We start from the raw sequence: 20,137 nt of genomic DNA on the forward strand, positions 1-20,137 counted from the left end.
GAGGTTACTAGAGTGTTTAATTTGGCTGTTCTCCGTTCGGGTGGGAAAACTTTAATAATATGATGCAACTGGTAGAGTGATGGGACTGAATTGACAGTGCATTGCTCTCGCCTCAGACGTAACACAAGGGAGAGGCTGCTATCCAGGCAACAGTGAAAGAGGAGGTAATTAATACACTAGATGGATTTAAAATTGATAAAGAGAATGTATTAGATAGGCTGGCTATACTTAAAGTTGATAAAGCCCCAGTACTAGATGAGATGCATCCAAGGATACTGAGGGAAATGACAGTGGAAAATGCAGAGGCACTGGCCATAATTTGCCAGACTTCCTTAGACTCAGTGGTGGTGCCAGAGGACTGGAGAACAACAAATTGTGTAAAGATAAGCCCGGCAACTGCAAGCCAGTCAGTTTAATTTCAGTGGCGAGGAAATTTCTAGGAACAATAATTGCAGACAAAATTAATAGGCACATAGACAAACGCGGGTTAATTAAGGAAAGCCAGCACAGATTTATTAAGGGAAAATGTTTGACTAACTTGGAGTTTTTCGAAGAAAGGAGGTCGATGAGGGTAACGCTGTTGATATGTTGTCCATGGACTTCCAGAAGGCATTTGATACAGTGCTACACAATAGACTTGTGAGCAAAGTTATAGCTCGTGTAATAAAAGTGACAGTAGCAACATGGATATGCAATTGGCTGAGAGACAGGAACCAGAGAATCGTGATTAATGGATGTTTTTCGGGCTGGAGGAAGGTTTGTATTGGAGACCCTTGCCCTTCTTGATATATATTAATGACCTAGACCTTGGTGTACAGGCACAATTTCAAAATTTGCAGATGATACGAAGCTTGGAAGCATTGTGAACTGAGAGGAGGATAGTGTAGAACTTCAAAAGGACATAGACAAGTTGGCGGAATGGGCAGACAAGTGACAGATGAAGTTCAATACAAGAAATGTGAAGTGATTCATTTTGGTTGGAAGAACATGGAAAGACAACATAAAATAAAAGGTACAATTCTAAAGGGGGTGCAAGAACAGAGGGACCTGGGTACATATGTGCATAAATCATTGAAGGTGGCAAGACAGGTTTGAGAGAACGGTTAATAGAGCATACAGTATCCTGGCTTTTATTAATAGGGGCATAGAACAAGAGCAAGGAGGTTAGATTGAACTTGTATAAGACACTAGTTTGGCCTCAGCTGGAGTACTGCATCCAGTTCTGGGTGCCACACTTTAGGAAAGATGTGAAATTATCAGAGAGTGCAGAGAAGATTCATGAGAATGGAGAAGTTGGGACTGTTTTCCTTGGAGAAGAGAAGGCTGAGGGGAGATTTGATAGAGACATTCAAAATCATGAGGCCTCTGAACAGAGTCGATAGGGAGAAACTGTTCCTGCTCATGAAAGGATCGAGAACGAGAGGGCACAGATTTTAAAGTAACGGCAAAAGAAGCAAAAGCAATAAAAGGAAAAACGTTTTCACACAGCGAGTGGTTAAGGTCTGGAATGCTCTGCCTGCGAGTGTGGTGCAGGCAGGTTCAATCGAGGCATTCAAAAGGGAGTTAGACTGTTATCCGAAAAGGAAGAATGTGCAGGGTTATGGGGAGAAGGCTAGGTAGTGCCAAGAATGAATTACTCAACCTGAGAGCCGGTGCATACAAGATGGGCTGAATGGCCTCCTTCTGAAAAACTGGAATAGGCACAGTGGGCCGAATGGGCTGCTTGTGTGCTGTATGATTCTATGATATCACACGGACCTACAGCAGGGACCAATCCAAATTGTACAGACCATGCAGCTTAGCAACAATTTGCATTTACATAGCATCTTTACTGTGGTAAGCCATCACAAGGTGCTTTGCAGGAGCATTATCAAATGCTATTTGACGCTGGGCCACATAAGGAGATACTGGGGCATGGGACCAAAAGCTTGGCCAAAGAGGCAGGTTTCGAGGAGTGCCCTAAAGGAGCAAAGAGAGGCGGAGGGGGAATTCCAGAGCTTAGGGCCCAGGCAGCTGAAGGCATGGCTGCTAATGGTGGAGCGATTAAAATCGGAAATGCACAAGGGGCCAGAACTGGAGGAGCACAGGAGACGCGAGAGTTGTAGGGACTGGAGGATATGACAGAGATAGGGAGGGGGTGAAGTCATGTAGGGTTTTGAACACAAGGGTGAGATTTTAAAAAAATCGATGTGTTGCCAGTCAGCGAGCAGAGGATGTGATGGGTGAACGGGACATGGTGCGGGTTAAGATAAAGGGAAGTGGAGTTTTGGGATGAGCTCCAGTTTACGGAGGGTTCAAAGTGGGAGGCCAGCTGAGAGAACGTTGGAATAGTCAAACCTTGGTGCGGAGTTGGGGGTGGGCAGAAACAGAAGCAGGGATCAGTGTTTAAGCAGCAGATGAACTGGAACCCGGATGATACATACCTGCTGGATGGTGATGTGGCCCATGTGCTTGGGGGGTGTTCCGATGGGTGCCGTCCGCACAGGAGGGCTCCCGATCACAGGGGAGGAGGACCTGGGAGGGGGGGCACGGTCCGACAGGTCTCTCTCTTCATCGTGCCCGAAGATTGGCCTCTTGGGCAGAATGGAGTCCTTGGATCCAGACAGCATCCGATTGTCCTGTAGGAGGAGGAGGTGGTGGTGGAGGAAGTGATGACGATACATTTGTGCCAGAGAGCGTTAGACATTCAGAGTTCTGCACGTTACATCGGAACAGAAGGGGGCCCTCCATCCCTTGAGCCTGTTACACATGAACAGGAAGAGGCATTCAGCCCCTCAAGCCTGTTACACAGGAAGAGGATAAAACCATTCAGTTCCCTCGAGCCTGTTATACTAGGAATAAGGGGAGGCCATTCAGCTCCTTGATCCTGTCAAATGAGGAACAAGGAAGGCATTCAGCCCCTCGCGTCTGTTGCATAGGAACAGGACGTAAGAAATAGCAGCAGCGGACCATACGGGCCCTCGAGCCTGCACCACCATTCAATACGATTCACGGCTGATCATCTGCTTCAATTCCACTTTCATGCCTGCTTCCTACATCCCTTGATTCCCTGAGACACCAAAAACCTGCCTATCTCAGCCTTAAATATACACAACGACTGAGCATCCACAACACTCCGCAGTAGACAATGCCAAAGATTCACAACGCTCAGAGAGTGAGAGGTCAGCGCGCACAGCGGAATAAAGCAGCAGCAGAGAGACAGAGAGAGAGAAAAAAAAGTGCATCGCGAGAACATATCAACAGAAAAAAATTGAGTGTCACAGGGCAGCAAGTATTTGCTTGGTTATTGAGCAAAAAGGGTTTTTCCCCTCTCTAAACCTGGGCAGTAGTTTAAACTAGGCACGGGAAACTACAGACTACTGCACTAAATTTACAACTTAACTAGTTAAAGCCAAAAAAAACACAAATAGGTAAAACATTTAACTTAACTCCTTAAAAAAAAAGGGGCATCAGCAAAACGCAAACAGCTGATTGGCGAGTAGCTGGTGAATTGGTATTTATTTAAGTCTTAAGTTTATTTCTGTTAAGTGAGTTAATAGTGTAACAAACAGGGGCATGGCAAGGCATCTCAGTCCCATGCAGTGCACACCCTTTTCCATGTGGGAACTCCTGGATGCTTCTCATGTCCTGGACAACCACAAATACAGGAAGCATAGTCAGTGAGAGCAGCTCAAAGCTCCAGGTGTCGGTGCCAAGTGGCAGCTGCAACACCGTGGCGCATCTGCCAGATTAAGTTTTGTGGATGGCACGCTTCTGAATATAGTCACCATCCAACTTTAGGGTGAGCAGGCAGAGAGGGAATGGGTTACCGCTAGACAGTCAAGGAGGATCAGACAGGAAGTGCAGGCGTTCCCAATCTGTGTTCAGTTCTGAATACTGATAGCAGTGATAGGAGGGCAGCCAGAGCCAAGTCCATGACACCACAACTGACTCTGCTGTTCCGTGGGGGGCAGGAGGAAGACTGCGAAACCAAGAGGGATAAGCCATTCTATACTCTGGGGAACAGACAGGTGTTTCTGTGGCCGCAGACGTGAATCCTGGATGGTATGTTGCCTCTGTGGTACCAGGGTCAAGGTTGTCACTTAGCGGCTACAGAGCACTCAGGCGGTGGGGGGGGGGGGGGGGGGGGTTGGGGAGGGGGTTTGAGGGGGGTGTGGAGTGGGGTAAACAGCCAGTCATCGTGCTCCATATCGGTAGCAATGACGTGGGCAGAAAAAGGGATGAGTTTCTGCAGGCATAATTTCGGGAGCCAGGAAACAAGCAAGAAGGATATCAGAGATCATAATGCCCAAATTACTCCAGGTGCCACATGCTAGTGAGTATAAAGTGGAGGATGGAGTAGATGCATGCATGGCTGGAGAGACAGTGCAGGAGGGAGGGCTTCAGCTTGTACCTGTACAGGCCGGACCCGTTGCACCTGAACAGGGCCGGGACCAATGTCCCTGCGCAGCATTTGCTAGTTCTATTTGGCGGGGTGGTGGGGGTTTGCACTAACTTGGCAGGGGTGTAGGAACAAGGAGATAACATTAGAAAGGAAAAAACATGGTGCAGAGAGAATTGGGGACTTCCTGAGTAGCTCTTACAGAGAGAGCCAGCATGGACACGACAGGCCAAATGGCCTCGTTCTATGCTGTAACCATCGTAGGATTCTACGGAAAAATTTCTCATCTCAGTCCTAAATGATCGACCTCTTTGTCTGAAGACCGATTCCTCTGCCAGGGGAAACAACCTCTCAGTGTCTACCATGTGACACCCCTTCAAAATTCTGTATCTTTCAATGAGATCACCTCTCATCCTTCTCAAGTCCAGACTGTAAAGGCCCAATTTACTCAACCGTTCAAAGGACAACTCTCGCATCCCAAGCACCAATCTAGAAATATACAATCATAGAAATTTTCAGCACAGAAGGAGGCCATACAACCCATCGTGTCCATGATGGACAACAAGCCTAATCTCACTTTCCAGCCTTGTAGGTTCCGGCACTTCAAATGTGTATCCAAGAACTTTTTAAAATGTTCTGAGGGTTTCTGCCTCTACCACCCTTTCAGGCAGTGAGCTCCAGATCCCCACCACCCTCTGGGTGAAAACGATTCCCCTCGAAATCTCCTACCTTTCCACCCTAAATCTATGTCCCCAGGCTACAGACCCCTCAACCCAAGGGAACAGGGTCTTCCTAGCCACGCTACCTGAACCCCTCAATTTTATACACTTCAATTAGGTCTCCCCTCAGACTGCTTTGTCCCAAAGAAAACAACCCTCGCCTATCCAATCTTTCCACATAACTGAACTTGTCCAATCCAGGCAGCATCCTCGCAAATGTCCTCTGTACCCTCTCTAGTGTAATCACATCTTTCTAATTGTGCGGTGACCAGAACTGCACGCAGTACTCCAGCTGTGGCCTAACTGGTTCTTTGTACAGTTCTAGCGTAACCTCCCAGCTCTTATATTCTATGCCTCGACTAATAAACGCAAGTATCCTGTTTGCCTTCTTGACCACCTTATCTACCTGTCCAGCCACCTTCAGGGACCTGTGGACATGCACTCCAAGGTTCCTCGATTCCTCTACACTTCTCAGTATCTGACCATTTATTGTGTATTCTCTTGCCTTGTTCGCCTTCCCCAAATTCATTACCTCACACTTCTCTGGATTGAAGTCCATTTGGTACAATTCCGTCCACCTGACTAGTCTATTTATATCTACTGACCCTTCGCTGTACAACCTCCATGCAAGTACATCCTTCCTTAAATTTGCAGACCTAAACTGTGCACAGTACTCCAGGTGTCATCTCAAAGAATTATAGCAAGACTTCCTTATTCTTGTACTCCAATCCCCTTGTAATAAAGACCTATACGTCATTTGCCTTGTTAATTGCTTGCTGTACCCGCCTGCTAACTCTGTGTTCACTGTACGAGTATGCCCAAGTCTCTCTGAAGGAGGAGGCCATTGAGATATTTCATCCCAAGATCCCTGGGAGTATCAATATTTTAGCGGGGGATGGCATCCAGGGAGTGTTGCAATATTTATGGGGGTCCCTGGGTGTGTCTGAAAAATGTTCAGCGGATAATGCAGGGCATTCCTGGGACTGTCGATATTTATGGCCGGGGAGGTTGCTGCAGGAGGAGGGTGGCTCCCTGGGAGTGGGTTAATATTTACTGGGGTGGTTCCCTGGAGTTTGCCAATACTTACAGCAGCAGGGGCTTGGGAAAGAGGGGGTCAGTGGAAGCGTGTCAATATTTATAACTAATTTACAAGTCCATTCACTGTCCATCTTTTTCATCCCTTGTAACTGTCTAAAGCTGAGGAAGACTGTTCGCAACCTTGGTGTTGTAGGGTTGACCACATATCCACACCATCACCAAGATTGTCTACTTGCATTACCCTCACATTGCTCAACTTGGACCTTCCCTCAGCTCATCTTCTGCTGAAGCTCTCATCATTGCCTTTTTTTTCCTCCAGACTTGATTATTCCAACACTGTCCTGGTCAGTCTCCCATTTTCCACCCGCCATCATCTTGTGCTCATCCAAAAGTCTGCTGCCTGTCTCTTAGCATGCACCAAATCCCAACCACCCATCGCCCATGCCTGCTGGAGATCACTGGCTCCCTGCCTGACCAAGTCTCCATTTTAAATCCTCACCCTTGTTTTCAAATCTCTCCATGGCTTCGCCCTTCCCTACTTCTAATCACCTCCGGCCTTCTAACCCTCTGAGATCCCTGTGCTCCTCCAATTTCAGCCTACTGTGCATCCCTGATTTTAATTAATCCACCATTGGCAACCGGGCTTTTCAGCTGTCTTGGCCCTAAGCTCTGGAATTCCCACCCTCAACAGCTCCACCCCTCTCTCTCCTCTTTTAAGACGCTCCTAAAAAAAAAATGAACCTCTTTGATCAAGCTTTTGCTCATTGTTCCTGACTGCTCCTCCTTTGACATGTCGTCAAAAAAATTCAAGTTTTTTTTAAATTAATGGCGTTAGGTCCCTTTGGACATTTTACATGAAACATGTATGTTGTTGTTACTGGGAAACCCCTGGCAATGTCAATATTTACAGGGGGCAGGGCACCCTGAGTGTGCTTCAATATTTATAGGGCAGTCCAAAGCGAGTGTCTTAATATCTATGGGTTGGGGCAGGAGTCTCTATGAGTGTGCCAATAATTACAGCAAGTTCGATGAGTGTGTCCAACATAGAAACAGGCCATTCAGGCCAACAGGTTCATGCTGGTACTTATGCTGTACGCAAGTCTTCGCCAATCCTTCTTCACTGGGCGGCACAGTGGCGCAGTGGTTAACACCGCAGCCTCACAGCTCCAGCGACCCGGGTTCAATTCTGGGTACTGCCTGTGTGGAGTTTGCAAGTTCTCCCTGTGTCTGCGTGGGTTTCCTCCGGGTGCTCCGGTTTCCTCCCACATGCCAAAGACTTGCAGGTTGATAGGTAAATTGACCATTAGAAATGGCCCCTAGTATAGGTAGGTGGTAGGGAAAATATAGGGACAGGTGGGGATGTGGTAGTAATGTGGGATTAGTGTAGAATTAGTATAAGTGGGTGGTTGATGGTCGGCACAGACTCGGTGGGCCGAAGGGCCTGTTTCAGTGCTGTATCTCTAAAACTAAAACTGAAAAAACCTCACCCTATTAACATATCCTTCTATTCCATCCCCCTCATGTGTTTATCCAGCTACCCCATAAGTGCCTCTATTCTATTCACCTCAACCATCCTTGTGGTTGTGAGTTCCATGTTCTCAACACTCTGTGAGTAAAGATGTTCCTCCTGTGGTGCATAAATGCTGGCCTGGACCAGTTGGGCTGGATGGCCTGTCTCTGTGCTGTTACCTCTGCGGAGGTCCATGTTCTAAACGTCAAGAGATTTTGGGAAGCCTCTGGGATCCAACTTCCTGCTCTGGGGAAACTGAAGCTAGGTCCTTGGAGTGCAGAGACTGACAGATACAGCATCTCGACTTCAGCACGCTTTGGTATGGTGCATGTTTGTCTCCCGGGGGGGGGGGGGGGGGGGGGGTGGGGGACGGCTCAGTACCACACTGGGCAAGAAAACTAACTCTACCATCCTTGTGCATCTTTTTCACACCTGCTCCAATGCCTCGACACCCTTTTTAAAATACAGAGACCAGTACTCCAAGTGTGCTCTAGCCAAGGATCGAGACAACTTTAATGTATATTCTCCATTGCATTTTCGGTTCTGTTCCTCCAGAAATGAACCTATGTCGCTACTTTGTGATTTGTCTATCTGTGCCTCCAGATCTCTCTGTTCCTTTTCTAATCTTTGCCAGTTCTGATGAAAGGTCACAGACCAGAAACGTTAACGCTGCTTCTCTCTCCACAGATGCTGCCTGACCTGCTGAGTATTTTCGGCACTTTCTGTTTTTATCTCTGTTCCTTTATCACTTTCAAACATTTCCACTGGCATTACCATCGCAGAATCCTCCACCATCAACATCCTGGGGTGGCTAGAGGGGTGGGGAGGTTGTCACCATTGACCAGCAAGTTAACTGGACCAGCCACATAAATACTGTGGCTACAAAAGCAGGTCAGAGGCTGGGAATTCTGTGGTAACTCACCTCCTGACTCCCCAAAGCCTGTCCACCATCTACAAGTCACAAGTCAGGAGTGTGATGGAATACCCTCCATTTGTCTGGATGGCTGCAGCTCCAACGCTCAAGAAGCTTGACACCATCCAGGACAAAGCAGCCCGCTTGACCGGCACCCCATCCATTGGCACCTACAATATCTTCTCCCTCCCACAGTGGCAGCGTGCGTACTATCTACAAGATGCACTGTAGCAGCTTGTCAAGGCTCCTTCCAAACCCGTGACCTTTATCATCGAGGAGCACAAGGGCAGTAGATGCACGGGAACACCACCACTTGCAAGTTTCCCTCCAAGTCAAACACCACCCCGACTTGAACGATTTTGCCGTTCCTTTACTGTCGCTGGGTCAAAATCCGGGAACACCCTTCCTAACAGCACTGTGGGTGTACTGACACCACATGGTCTGCAGCGGTTCAAGACGGCGGCTCACCACCACCTTCTCAAAGGCAATTAGGAATGGGCAATAAATGCTGACCGAGCCAACGACTCACATCCCATGAATCAATTAAAAAAAAAACATTTTCCAAGGAGTGTGCAGCCTTCCTTATTCTTCCTCCCAAAATGCGACACCTCACACAAGCATCGATGAAATTAATTTGCAACTTACCCATTCGGCAACTTTAATAATGTAGAGGGAGCAGCAAATTTCACTTGAAGAAACTGGAAGTGAAATCAAGAAAAATTAATCGACATACCTCTAAATGGGAGAGGAAGGGATTTCCGAGTCCTCCAAACACCATGGGCCCATCCCACATACTGGGGTTCGGTCGAGGAGGTGCCTGCATGAGAGATACAGGGTCAGTGAATGAGATTTTTAACAGGCTGGCACCAAACAGTGGCAAGCCAGCTGGTCGCTGTCGCGTCAGCGCTCGACCCAAGAATCCATCCTCCCTGAAGGGGGACAAGTGTGCTGTTGGATACTTGGATCAGGCCAGGTAAACTCATCTGCACTGGATGGCTGGAACGCACCAGGTTTAACTCACCTGCAGCGGGGAGTTGGAAGGCACGGCCCTCATGATGGCAGGGTCCTCTAGGTCGCTGTCGATGACCAGCTTGCTAATGCTCTCCGCCAGGTTGTTCTCCTTCAGCAGATCATCCGGATCCCCCGAGTGCCCGTCCAGACACTCGTGCTGCTCCTCCCAGTCCTCTGCCAGACCAAAGTTCAAAAGGGTCAGACGGAGCTTTGACTTCCTTCGCTATCTACCTTCCTTCTTAAGTGGAGCATCAAACAGATGTATAATCACACTCCCCCAACTCTCCCCTGAAGGGCACTCACAACTTCAAGCCTGAGTCCAGACAGCAATTGACTTGCCACCCAAAAAGCCTCTTCACCACTGCTGTCAAATTGCAAAGCATTTAAAGCACAGAAGCAGGCCATGCGGCCAAACTGGTCCATGCCGATGTTTATGCTCCACATGAGCCTCCTCCCAGCCCTACTTCATCTCACCCATTAGCACATCCTTTTATTCCTTCCTCCCTCATGTCATTACCTAGCTTTCCCTGAAATGCATCTACGCGATTTGCCTCAATTACTCCCTTGTGGTCGCGAGTTCTCATTCTCATCACTCTCTGGGTAAAGTTGTTTCTCCTTGATGGGGATACAGTTTAGGTAGATGCATGCTGCGGCAGCATTGGTTTGGGAGGGGGTGGGGGGGGGGGGGGAAAAAAGAGGAGAGGGGAGGGTACAAGGCTGTGGTTAAAGGCCCAGCACACGCCCCGGGGAATTCTGCGCAATGGATTCTCACTCCCTAGTCTCTCAAGGGAATTACAGTTCACCTCCCAGGAGCCGGTGGTCCTATTTTGAAGAACAGGGGGCGTTCTTCTTGGTGGTCTAAGGCCAACCAATTAACCCTCTACCAACACCCAAAACAGATGATCTGGTCATTATCGCATTGCAGTTTGTGGAAGCTTGCACTGTGCAAATTTACTGCCGTGTTTCTTACTTTATAACAATGGCTACACTTCAACAGGTACTTCACTGACTTCAGCGTTTTGGGGCATCTCGAGACCGTGATAGGCGTTGTATCAATCCAAGGCATGTGAAGGCAGTGCATGGCACGGACCTGAGCCATGGCGAGCAGATCTGGGAGGTCCACGGTCCCTTATCCACACTGAGGTCTGGACTAACACAGAGGATGGCGGCTCTAGAATTTGCTTCAGTGATCCCAGCGCTAGGGAGGGGATTAATCATCCACGATCCTGCTGCTGATCACTGTCCAGAGACCCATGGTTAGAGGGGAAATCAACCATGGACCCCACTCCTCATCACTGTCCAGTGACAATGGGTTAGAGGAGAAATCAACCAGGGTTCTTCCTTCTGATCACTGCAATGGGTCAGAGACCACTGCCCAGCTCCACTGTGGATGCTGCGTGAGGATGGATGATACCCACCCCCGTCCCCCACATGGTTGAATACTCTGCTGATCATGTCTGAGCTTCCAATGAACAAGGGGTCACTCAAATGTACGAGCTACACGTGGTGGCCAAATGCCAGCGCAAGTCAGAATTGGTAGACAGGAGAGGGAGAATATCCACACGTTAATATTCAATGGGCACCCAAACAAACCGCGACTTACCCACTGCCCCGGTCCCAAACGTATCCTCATTGAACTGGTCAATATCATGGTCTTCCTCGCGGAGGGCTTCTTCATCTTCCTCAATTGGGCTGTCATCGAGGGACTGTGAGAGGAGAACATGGAGACAGTTACTGGTGAGATCATACCTGAGAGTTACTGTGTACAGTTCTGGTCTTGATATCACACTGGGAGTTACTGTGCACAGTTCTGGTCTTCATATCACACTGGGAGTTACTGTGCACAGTTCTGCTCTCCATATCACACTGGGAGTCACTGTGCACAGTTCTGCTCTCCATATCACACTGGGAGTCACTGTGCACAGTTCTGCTCTCCATATCACACTGGGAGTCACTGTGCACAGTTCTGCTCTCCATATCACACTGGGAGTCACTGTGCACAGTTCTGCTCTCCATATCACACTGGGAGTCACTGTGCGCAGTTCTGCTCTCCATATCACACTGGGAGTTACTGTGCACAGTCCTAACCTCCATATCACACTGGGAGTCACTGTGCACAGACCTAGCCTCCATATCAGACTGGGAGTTACTGTGCACAGTCCTAACCTCCATATCACACTGGGAGTTACTGTGAACAGACCTAGCCTCCATATCACACTGGGAGTCACTGTGCGCAGTCCTAACCTCCATATCACACTGGGAGTTACTGTGCACAGTCCGAGCCTCCATATCACACTGGGAGTTACTGTGCACAGACCTAGCCTCCATATCACACTGGGAGTTACTGTGCACAGTCCTAACCTCCATATCACACTGGGAGTTACTGTGCACAGTCCTAACCTCCATATCACACTGGGAGTCACTGTGTACAGTTTTGATCTCCATATTTTAAAAAGGATATAGAAGCACTGGAGGTGGTGTAAAAAAGAATCACAAGGATGAGACCAGACCCGAGAGCTTGCAACTATCTGAAAAGGCTGAACAGGCTGAGGTTCTTTTCTCCAGCAAACCAAAGGCTGAAGGGTGACCTGATAGAACTCTTAAGAATATGAAAGGGTTGGCTACAGTAGCTGTAAAGATGGTGTTTCCACTTGTTGGGGAGATTTAACTAAAGGCAAGACATAATATAAGTCTCCGATAGGTTATTCAGGAGAATGTTCTTTATCCAGGGAGTGGCGAGAATATGGAACTTGCCACCACAGGGTGTAGTCAAGGCGACGAGCAACGATGCATTTAAGGGGAAGCTGGATAAACACAAGCGAGAAAGGGATAGATGGAGATGCTGATAAGATGAAGAGGGATGGGGCTGAGGCTCGTTTGGAGCAAAAACACCAACACGAACCTATTGGACCTCTTGGAGTCTGCACAGCTGCCACACAGGGAGGCACAGGGTGGGGCCCCATGCCATCAGCTCCCCATTTTAATCCAATTGGCTGAGTACCAGTACAGGGACATGGAACAGGAGGAGGCCATTCAGGCCCTCAAGCTTGCTCTGCCATTCAATGAAATCAAGGCTGCTTTGACTCCGTATTTCTCAAAACCCTCTGCTTGCACAAATGTACTCATCTCAGATTTAAAATTAATTGACCGAACATGTCTTGCTTTTTGGCGTTGGAGGTGGTTTGGGGTGGGGTGGTGGGGAAGAGATGGTTGGATAGATCCACTTCTCTCCTGAATGGTCTGGAATTCTTCACCCAGAGAGCTGCGCACACTCAGCCGTTGAGTATATTCAAGGCCAAGATGGATGGATTTTTGGCCACTCGGGATAAGGTGGGAAAGCGGAGTTGAGGTCGATCAGCCATGATCTTATTGATGGCGGAGAAGTCTCAAGGGACTGAATGGCGTCCTCCTGTTTGTTATGTCCCCTTGTCCCAGACAGCAGAAAAAAGCTTCTCTCTATCTACCCCATCAATTCCATTCAAAATTCTAAAAACTACTATCAAATCACCCCCTAATCTGCTGTGCTCCAGGGATTACATTTCAACTATTATTCAGTTCAAACTCTCAAGACAGATTATGGATACTTCTCCCTCATCGGTGTCTGCTGTGGCTCAGTCAGTAGCACTTGCACCTCTCAGGTCACGGGTTTAAGGCCTACTCCAGCTGCTTGAGCACAAAAATCTCAGCTGACGCCAGCCAGTACTGCGGGAGTGCTGCACTGCTGAAGGCGCTGACCTTTAAATGAGATGCTCAAGCGGGGGGCCCGTCCACTCTCACAGGTAGATGTCGAAGATCCTGTGACCATGATTGCTAAGAGGAGCAAGGGGAGTTCTCCATGGGTGTACTATGGCCCAATATTCAACCAATGTCAATAAACAAAAAGGTTATAAGGTCATGATCACATTGTGGGGAGCTTGCTGTAAGCAAATTGGCTTCTGCATTTCCTCCATTGCAACACTTTAAAAGTACTTCACTGGCTGTAAATGGCTTTGGCACATCCTGAGGTCAGGAAAGGCGCTACGGAAATGCTAAGCTCTTTATTTCTCTTCCTGATTCAAAATTCAGTCCAGACAGAATCAAAATGACAACCAATCTGCGCACAGGAAGATCCCGCAATACATGTGTTCAGTCTCAAGCCAAGTCTTTTGGGGGACACTGGCTGCACCCAGAAAACTGGTCCCAGTACAGTGGTCAATGTTTTGGGTGCACACGCTAGATATTCTTGCTGTCAGCCACTCCTAGGAGGATCCAATGTCCCCGATGACCTGGAGCACATCTTTACCTGTGCAACAATCTGCAACAAATTGCATTTGTATAGTGCCTTTAACGTAGTAAAGTCCCCAAGGTGCTTCACAAAAGCCACAATCAGTTAAGAAGTTGACACGTGGACACATTAGGAGATACTGGTGCAGGTGCTCAAAGGATGGTTTCAGGGAGTGTCTTAAAAGCTGGAGGAGAGATTGAGGGAGACAATTCTGGAGCTGAGGGCCAAGATAGCTGAAGGTATAACCTCCAATGGCGGAGCGATTAAAATCAAAGGCACGCAACGACAGCTCACTATCCTCATTACATAACAATAATAAAGGTGACACTTATCGGCTCTCCAAACATACACTTCTTACGCTGCGAATTAAGCCAGACTCAAACTGGCTGCGTGTCTTTGCTGATCATCCCTATTTTAAGCAAACAACTGTTACTGTTGTTTTGGGAAGCTGGAATATGACCAGATTGATCACCCACCCTGAGCCTGGCACTAGAAATATGACCCTTTGAAGTTGCAATGCTGCGGAAGGCAACCGACTGCCTCTCCCATAATTACATTCAATCACTATTCAATCTGCAACACAAGCCAAATTCCCTTATCGTTTGCCTGCATCAAAACACTGGAATACCTTTGCTTCACTAAAAGAAATGTCCCATTGCACATTAACTGGAACATAAGTGTCTTCCAACTCTGTATATCTTCCATGTTCATAGAAAAGCACAAATAACCCCCTGCGCATGATTTCATTAGGTGATACATACAAGATTCTGTCCCCTCGCTCTGTCTCTATTCCCGCCCCACACTCTCCTCCCATACCACACTCCAGCCTCTCCCACCCCTCCTGTTCCCACCCTCATTCCCCACATCTATGTCTCTTGCTCTACCCTGTCTCCTGCTTCCCCACCGCCGACCCTGGTCTGCTCCCTCTTCCAACGCCTCCCACTCTGTCTCTCTCCACACCCCTCCCTCTCTCCTTCTCCCCGTCAGTCTCTCTAACTCTCACTTCTCTTTCCTCCCCTCAACCCTTCCCAGTCTCTTTCTCTCCGCCTCCCAGGTTCTCTCTCCCTCCGCCGCCCATCTCTTTTTTTCTCTCTGTCTGTCTCCACTGCTCCGGCTCTCTCTTTCATCCTTCCCAGTCTCTCCCCCTCGCTCCCCTCACCGACACACTCTCTCTCTCGTATAATAAACAAAACGAATAAATGCTGGAAATACTCAGCAGGTCTGGCAGCATCTGTGGAGAGAGAAGCAGAGTTAACGTTTCAGCTCAGTGACCCTTCTTCAGAGACACACATTCAGACTGAGTGTGGCTTAATTCGCACACCCCACACTCTCTCTCTCTCCCCACATACCACACCCCTCCCCAAACCGCAGCTCGCTCTCCCTCCCTCCTGCCAGCCCTAGCTCTCTCCCTCGTTTCCTTACACCCCATCTCTCTCCCGCTCTCTCCAATCCCTCCACCGCCTTGGCTCGCTTGTTCTCTCCAGCTCCCTCCCACTCCCCTGCCCCAGCTCTGTCTGTCTGCCTGTCTCTCACCCTATATCTCTCTCCCTCCCTCTCCTTCTTCCCACCCCCCTCCGCCACCCCACCGCCTGGCTCTGTCCTGCTCCTATGTCCCAGCTCTCCGCCCATCCCTCTCCCCCACCCGGTCTCTCTCTCCTTCTCCACCTTCCTCCCTCTCTCCCATCCCTCGGTCCAACCCAGATCTTTCTCCTTCTCCGCCTCCCTCCCTCCCTGCCTCTACCCCCCACCCCAGCTCTCTCTGTCCATCCCTCTCTCCCTCACACCCCATCTCTCCCTCCCTCCCTCTCTCTCCCTTCCACCTCCTCCCCTATCCCTCTCTCTCTTCATCCCTCTCCCCCCACCCCAGCTCTCTCTCAACACACACCACCTCTATCTCCCTCCCTCCGGCCCCAGCGCTGCTTCTTTCTCCCACCCAGATTCTCTCCCCACCCCCACACACCTCACTCTCAGACTCCGTCTCTCTCCACACCCCCACTTTCTTCCTCCCTTGCGCCCCAGCTTTCTCTCTCCTTCCCTCCCCCCAGCCGTCTCTCTCCTCCCCATCTCTCTCTCTCTCTCCCCCCACCCTCGGCGCTCTCTCTCTACCACCATCCTTACCCCACTCATTCTCTCCCCGGCCCCGGAGCGCTCTCTCTACCACCCTCCTCCCCCAATCTCTCTCTCTCCTTCCATCTCCCCCGCTCTCTCTCTCTCCTTCCTTCGACCTGGCCTCAGTGCTCTTCTCTCCCACCCAGACTCTGTGTCTCTCTCACTGAACCTCGCCAGCTCTCTCCACCCCTCCCTCATGCCCGAACCCACTCTCTTCATCGCCCAGAGGTCCCTCCCACCTTCCTACCAGCCCTGGCTCTCTCTCTCTCCTCTCTGTCCCTCCCTCTCCTCCGCCTGCGCTCTCTCTCTCTCTCTCCGCCACTCTCTTGGGCCCCAGCGCTCCTTCTCTCTCTCCCACCAGACTCTGTCTCTCTCTTTCTCTCTCTGCCCTCCGCACCCCCCCCCCCCACCCAGCTCTCTCCACCCCTCCCTCGTTCCCCAGCTCTCTCTCTCACTATCATCCAGAGCTGTCTCCCTCCCTCCCTCTCCCCTGCCGGCATTCTCTCCCATCCAGATGTCTCTCTCTTTCTCCCCCCCTCCCTTGGCTCACTCTGTCGCTCCCTCTCCCCCATCCTGCGTTCTCTCTAACTGCCCCCCCATCTCTCTTCCCCTTTCCCCCAAACCCTTCCCGATGTCGTTCCCCCTCCCCTTCAAACGTCTCTCTCCCCACCATCCCGGCTCTCTCTCTCTCTCCCCTTCCCCTCCCTGCGTGTCTCTCACCCCCCCCCCCCCCCTTCCGCCAGTCTCTCTCACCCCATCTCTCTGTCGCTCTTGCTCTCCCCTCCCCGGCCCAGTCTTGCTCTCCCCTCCCCCCGCCCAGCCTCGCACTCCCCGCTGCGCATCCCCCCTCCCCATCCCAGTCTTTCACTTCCCCCTCCCAGTCTCACTCTCCCCCCTTACCCTACCGCCTCTCTCCCCCTCCCCTCTCTTTCTGCAACCTCCTCCTCCCATCTCTCTACCCCCTCCCCCAACCCGTCTCTCTCCCCTCCCCCTAACCCATCTCTCTCTCTCCCCCATTCGCTCCCCCTCACCCATCTTTGCCAAACATGGAGTGTAAGCACAGCATTCTTTATCGACCCTTGTCCACAAACTACAGGTCAGCCCGCCAGTTCCCAGAGCAAACCAATTTACACAGCTCCAGGAATTAGATTTTACATTTTAATCTTCCTCCGACCTTCACATTTTTTTTTGTCTCTGTGAATTTGAGGAATGTCTGTCATTCCAGCGCTAACAGCAAACATTCTCAAGACCGGGTTAGATACAAAGTAATGTTCCTTTTACACCAAACCATCAAAGCTCCAAGGACAGGTAGTTTTGAAAGCTCAAAATCAGTCAGAGCACCCGCAGCCCTTTAGGGCAGGAAGTTACAGATTTCTACTACCTTTTCTGCGGAAAAACCATTGCTTGATTTCACTCCTACGGGACCTAGTTCTAATTTGAAGATTATTTCCTCCTCTTCTGAATTCCCCCAAAAGCACAAATTCGCTTGAGGTAGTCTTTGAACTCGATGGAATCTTAGAATAGCTACAACACAGAAGGCCACCATTCAGCCCATTGCGACAATGCTAGCTCCCTGCGAGAGCAACTCACCTCGTCCCATTCCCCCACAGCCCTGCCATTTTGTCCTCTTCAGATAATTATCCAATTCCCTTTTGAAGGCCTCGAATGATTCTGTCTCTGCCACACTCTCAGGCAGTGCACTCCAGGCCCCAACCACTCGCTGCAGAAATAGGTTTTTCCTCATGTCACCATTGCTTCTTTTCCCCATCACATGAATTAGTGTCCTCTGCTTCCTGACCCTTCCACCAATGGCAACAGTTTCTCTCTATCTACTCTGTTCACAGCCCCTCGTGATTTTTAACACCGTGAAATCTTCTCTTCTCAAAGGAGATGAAACCCAGCATCTGCAATCTATCCAAGTAACTGAAGTTCCTCATCCCCGGAACCATTTTAACAAATCTTTTCTGCACCCTCTCTAATGCCTTCACATCCTTCCTAAATTGTGGTGCCCAGAACTGGACACAATACTCCAGTTGAGGCCAAACCAGTATTTTATACAGATTTATCCTAACTTAAGAAATAGGAGCAGGAGTAGATCATATGTCCCCTCGAGCACGGCTGATCCTCAACCTCAAATCCACTTTCACGCCTGCTCCCCATATCCCTTGGTTCTCCAAAAGACCAAAAATCTGTGTCAGCTGTAAACATATTCAATGTTGGAGCATCCACAACCCTCTGGAGTAGAGAAGGCCAAAGATTCACAACACTTGGAGTGAACAGCTTTCTCCTCATCTTGGTCCTAAATGGTTGGCTCCTTATCCTGAGACTGTGTCCGTGTTCTGGATTCCTCGGCCAGGGGAAACAAGCTCTCAATGTTGACCCTGTCAAGCCCCTTCATATGTGTCAATGAGATCACCTCTCATTCTTCTGAACTCCAGAAAGCATAGCCCCAATTTACCCAGCCTCGCATCATAGAGCAACCCTCTTGTCCCAGGAACCAATCTAGTGAACTGTTGCTGTACGGCCTCCAATGCAAGTATATCCTTACTTAAATAGAGACCACAACTGTGCACATTAAGGCACACAGCCATAGAGTTATACAGCACAGAAACAGGCTCTTCGGCCCGTCGTGTCCATGCTGGCCATCAATCACCCATCTATTCGAATCCTATTTTCCAGCACTTGGCCCATAGCCTTGTATGCTATGTCATTTCAAGTGCTCATCTAAATACTTGTTAAATGTTGTGAAGGTTCTTGCCTCTACCACCTCTTCAGGCAGTGTGTTCCAGATTCCCTCTGGGTGAAATTCTTTTCCTCAAATCCCCTCTAAACCTCCTGCCCCTTACCGTAAATCTATGCCCCCTCCGCTAAGGGAAAAGGTTTCTTCCAATCTATCCTATCAATGCCCCTCATAATTTTGCACACAATCAAGTCCCCCCTCAGCTTTCTCTGTTCTAAGGAAAACAACCTCTCTTCATAGCTGAAATGCTCCAGCCCAGGCAACATCCTGGTGAATCTCCTCTGCACCCTCCCCAGTGCAATCACATCCTTCCTATCGTGTGGCGACCAGAAATATACACATTACTCCAACTGTGACCTAACTAGTGTTTCACACAGCTCCATCATAACCTTCCTGCTCTTATATTCTATGCCTTGGCTAATAAAGGCAGGTATTCCACATGCCTTCCTAACCACTTAATCTACCTGTGCTGCTGCCTTCAGTGATCTATGGACAAGTACACCAAGGTCCCTCTGTACTTCCTCGGGTCCTACCATCCATTGTATATTCCCTTGCCTTGTTCGTCCTCCCAAAATGAATCACCTGACACTTCTCAAGATTAAATTCCATTTGCCACTGCTCCACCCATCTTACCAGCCCATCTATATCGTCCTGTAATCAAAGGCTTTCCTCCCCACTATTTACGACACCACCAATTTTCGTGTCCTCTGCGAACTTACTGATCATACCTCCTATATGCCTGTCTAAATCATGAATGTACACTACAAACAGCAAGGATCCCAGCACTGATCCCTGCGGTACACCACTGGTCACAGGCTTGCACTTGCAAAAACAACCCTCGACCATCACCCTCTGCCTCCTGCCATTAAGCCAATTTTGGATCCAATTTGCCCTGGATCCCATGGGCTCTTACTTTCTTGACCAATCTCCCACGCGGGACCTCATCAAAAGCCTTACCTGAAGTCCACGTAGACGACATCACCTGCTTTACCCTCATCTACACACCTCGTCACCTCCTCAAAAAATTCTATCAAATTTGTTAAACATTATCTCCCCCTGACAAAGCCGTGCCACAGGAAATCAACTGGTGTTGTGAAAAAAGATCCTGCCTCTGCTCATATTTCCTTGTCTATAAAATCCTATTGCGACTAACATTTTTGTCACACTTACATTATAAATTCTTATTGCAGTGCTCATGGAAACGGCCTGTGCAAGTTCACATCATCCTGCAATTGGAGAGTCCGGCCACAAGATGGCGCTAAAGAGCACATCTGAACAGCTTAGCTTCACCCACCGATTCAGCCCCCAACTAAGCTAATTTTAACTGGACTGAGAATTTCTATTTTAAGTTTTATATACATTAATACTGCTTCTTCCCCGCAGTTTTAAATCTCTCCCTGCTGTTTAAGATGACCAGTGAGACTCTCATTCAGGGCCCTATTGCTGTCGAGC

At 49.2% G+C, this 20,137-nt stretch overlaps 1 protein-coding gene across 2 annotated transcripts in view; it reads right to left on the reverse strand.

Annotated features, from left to right (window-relative positions):
- patl1 (PAT1 homolog 1, processing body mRNA decay factor) overlaps positions 1 to 20,137 on the reverse strand; it is a 95,690-nt gene that overhangs the window by 63,215 nt on the left and 12,338 nt on the right. For both annotated transcript variants that reach the window (XM_068059842.1, XM_068059841.1), the window contains exons 2-5: positions 11,176 to 11,278; positions 9,583 to 9,746; positions 9,295 to 9,378; positions 2,424 to 2,618 (exon numbers count right to left, since the gene is read on the reverse strand). In XM_068059842.1, coding sequence (XP_067915943.1) covers positions 2,424 to 2,618; positions 9,295 to 9,378; positions 9,583 to 9,746; positions 11,176 to 11,278 — 546 coding nt within the window. The remainder of the gene's footprint in view (positions 1 to 2,423; positions 2,619 to 9,294; positions 9,379 to 9,582; positions 9,747 to 11,175; positions 11,279 to 20,137) is intronic.

The sequence above is a fragment of the Heterodontus francisci genome, chromosome 28, assembly GCF_036365525.1.
Source record: "Heterodontus francisci isolate sHetFra1 chromosome 28, sHetFra1.hap1, whole genome shotgun sequence".
Taxonomy (NCBI): Eukaryota; Metazoa; Chordata; class Chondrichthyes; order Heterodontiformes; family Heterodontidae; genus Heterodontus; species Heterodontus francisci.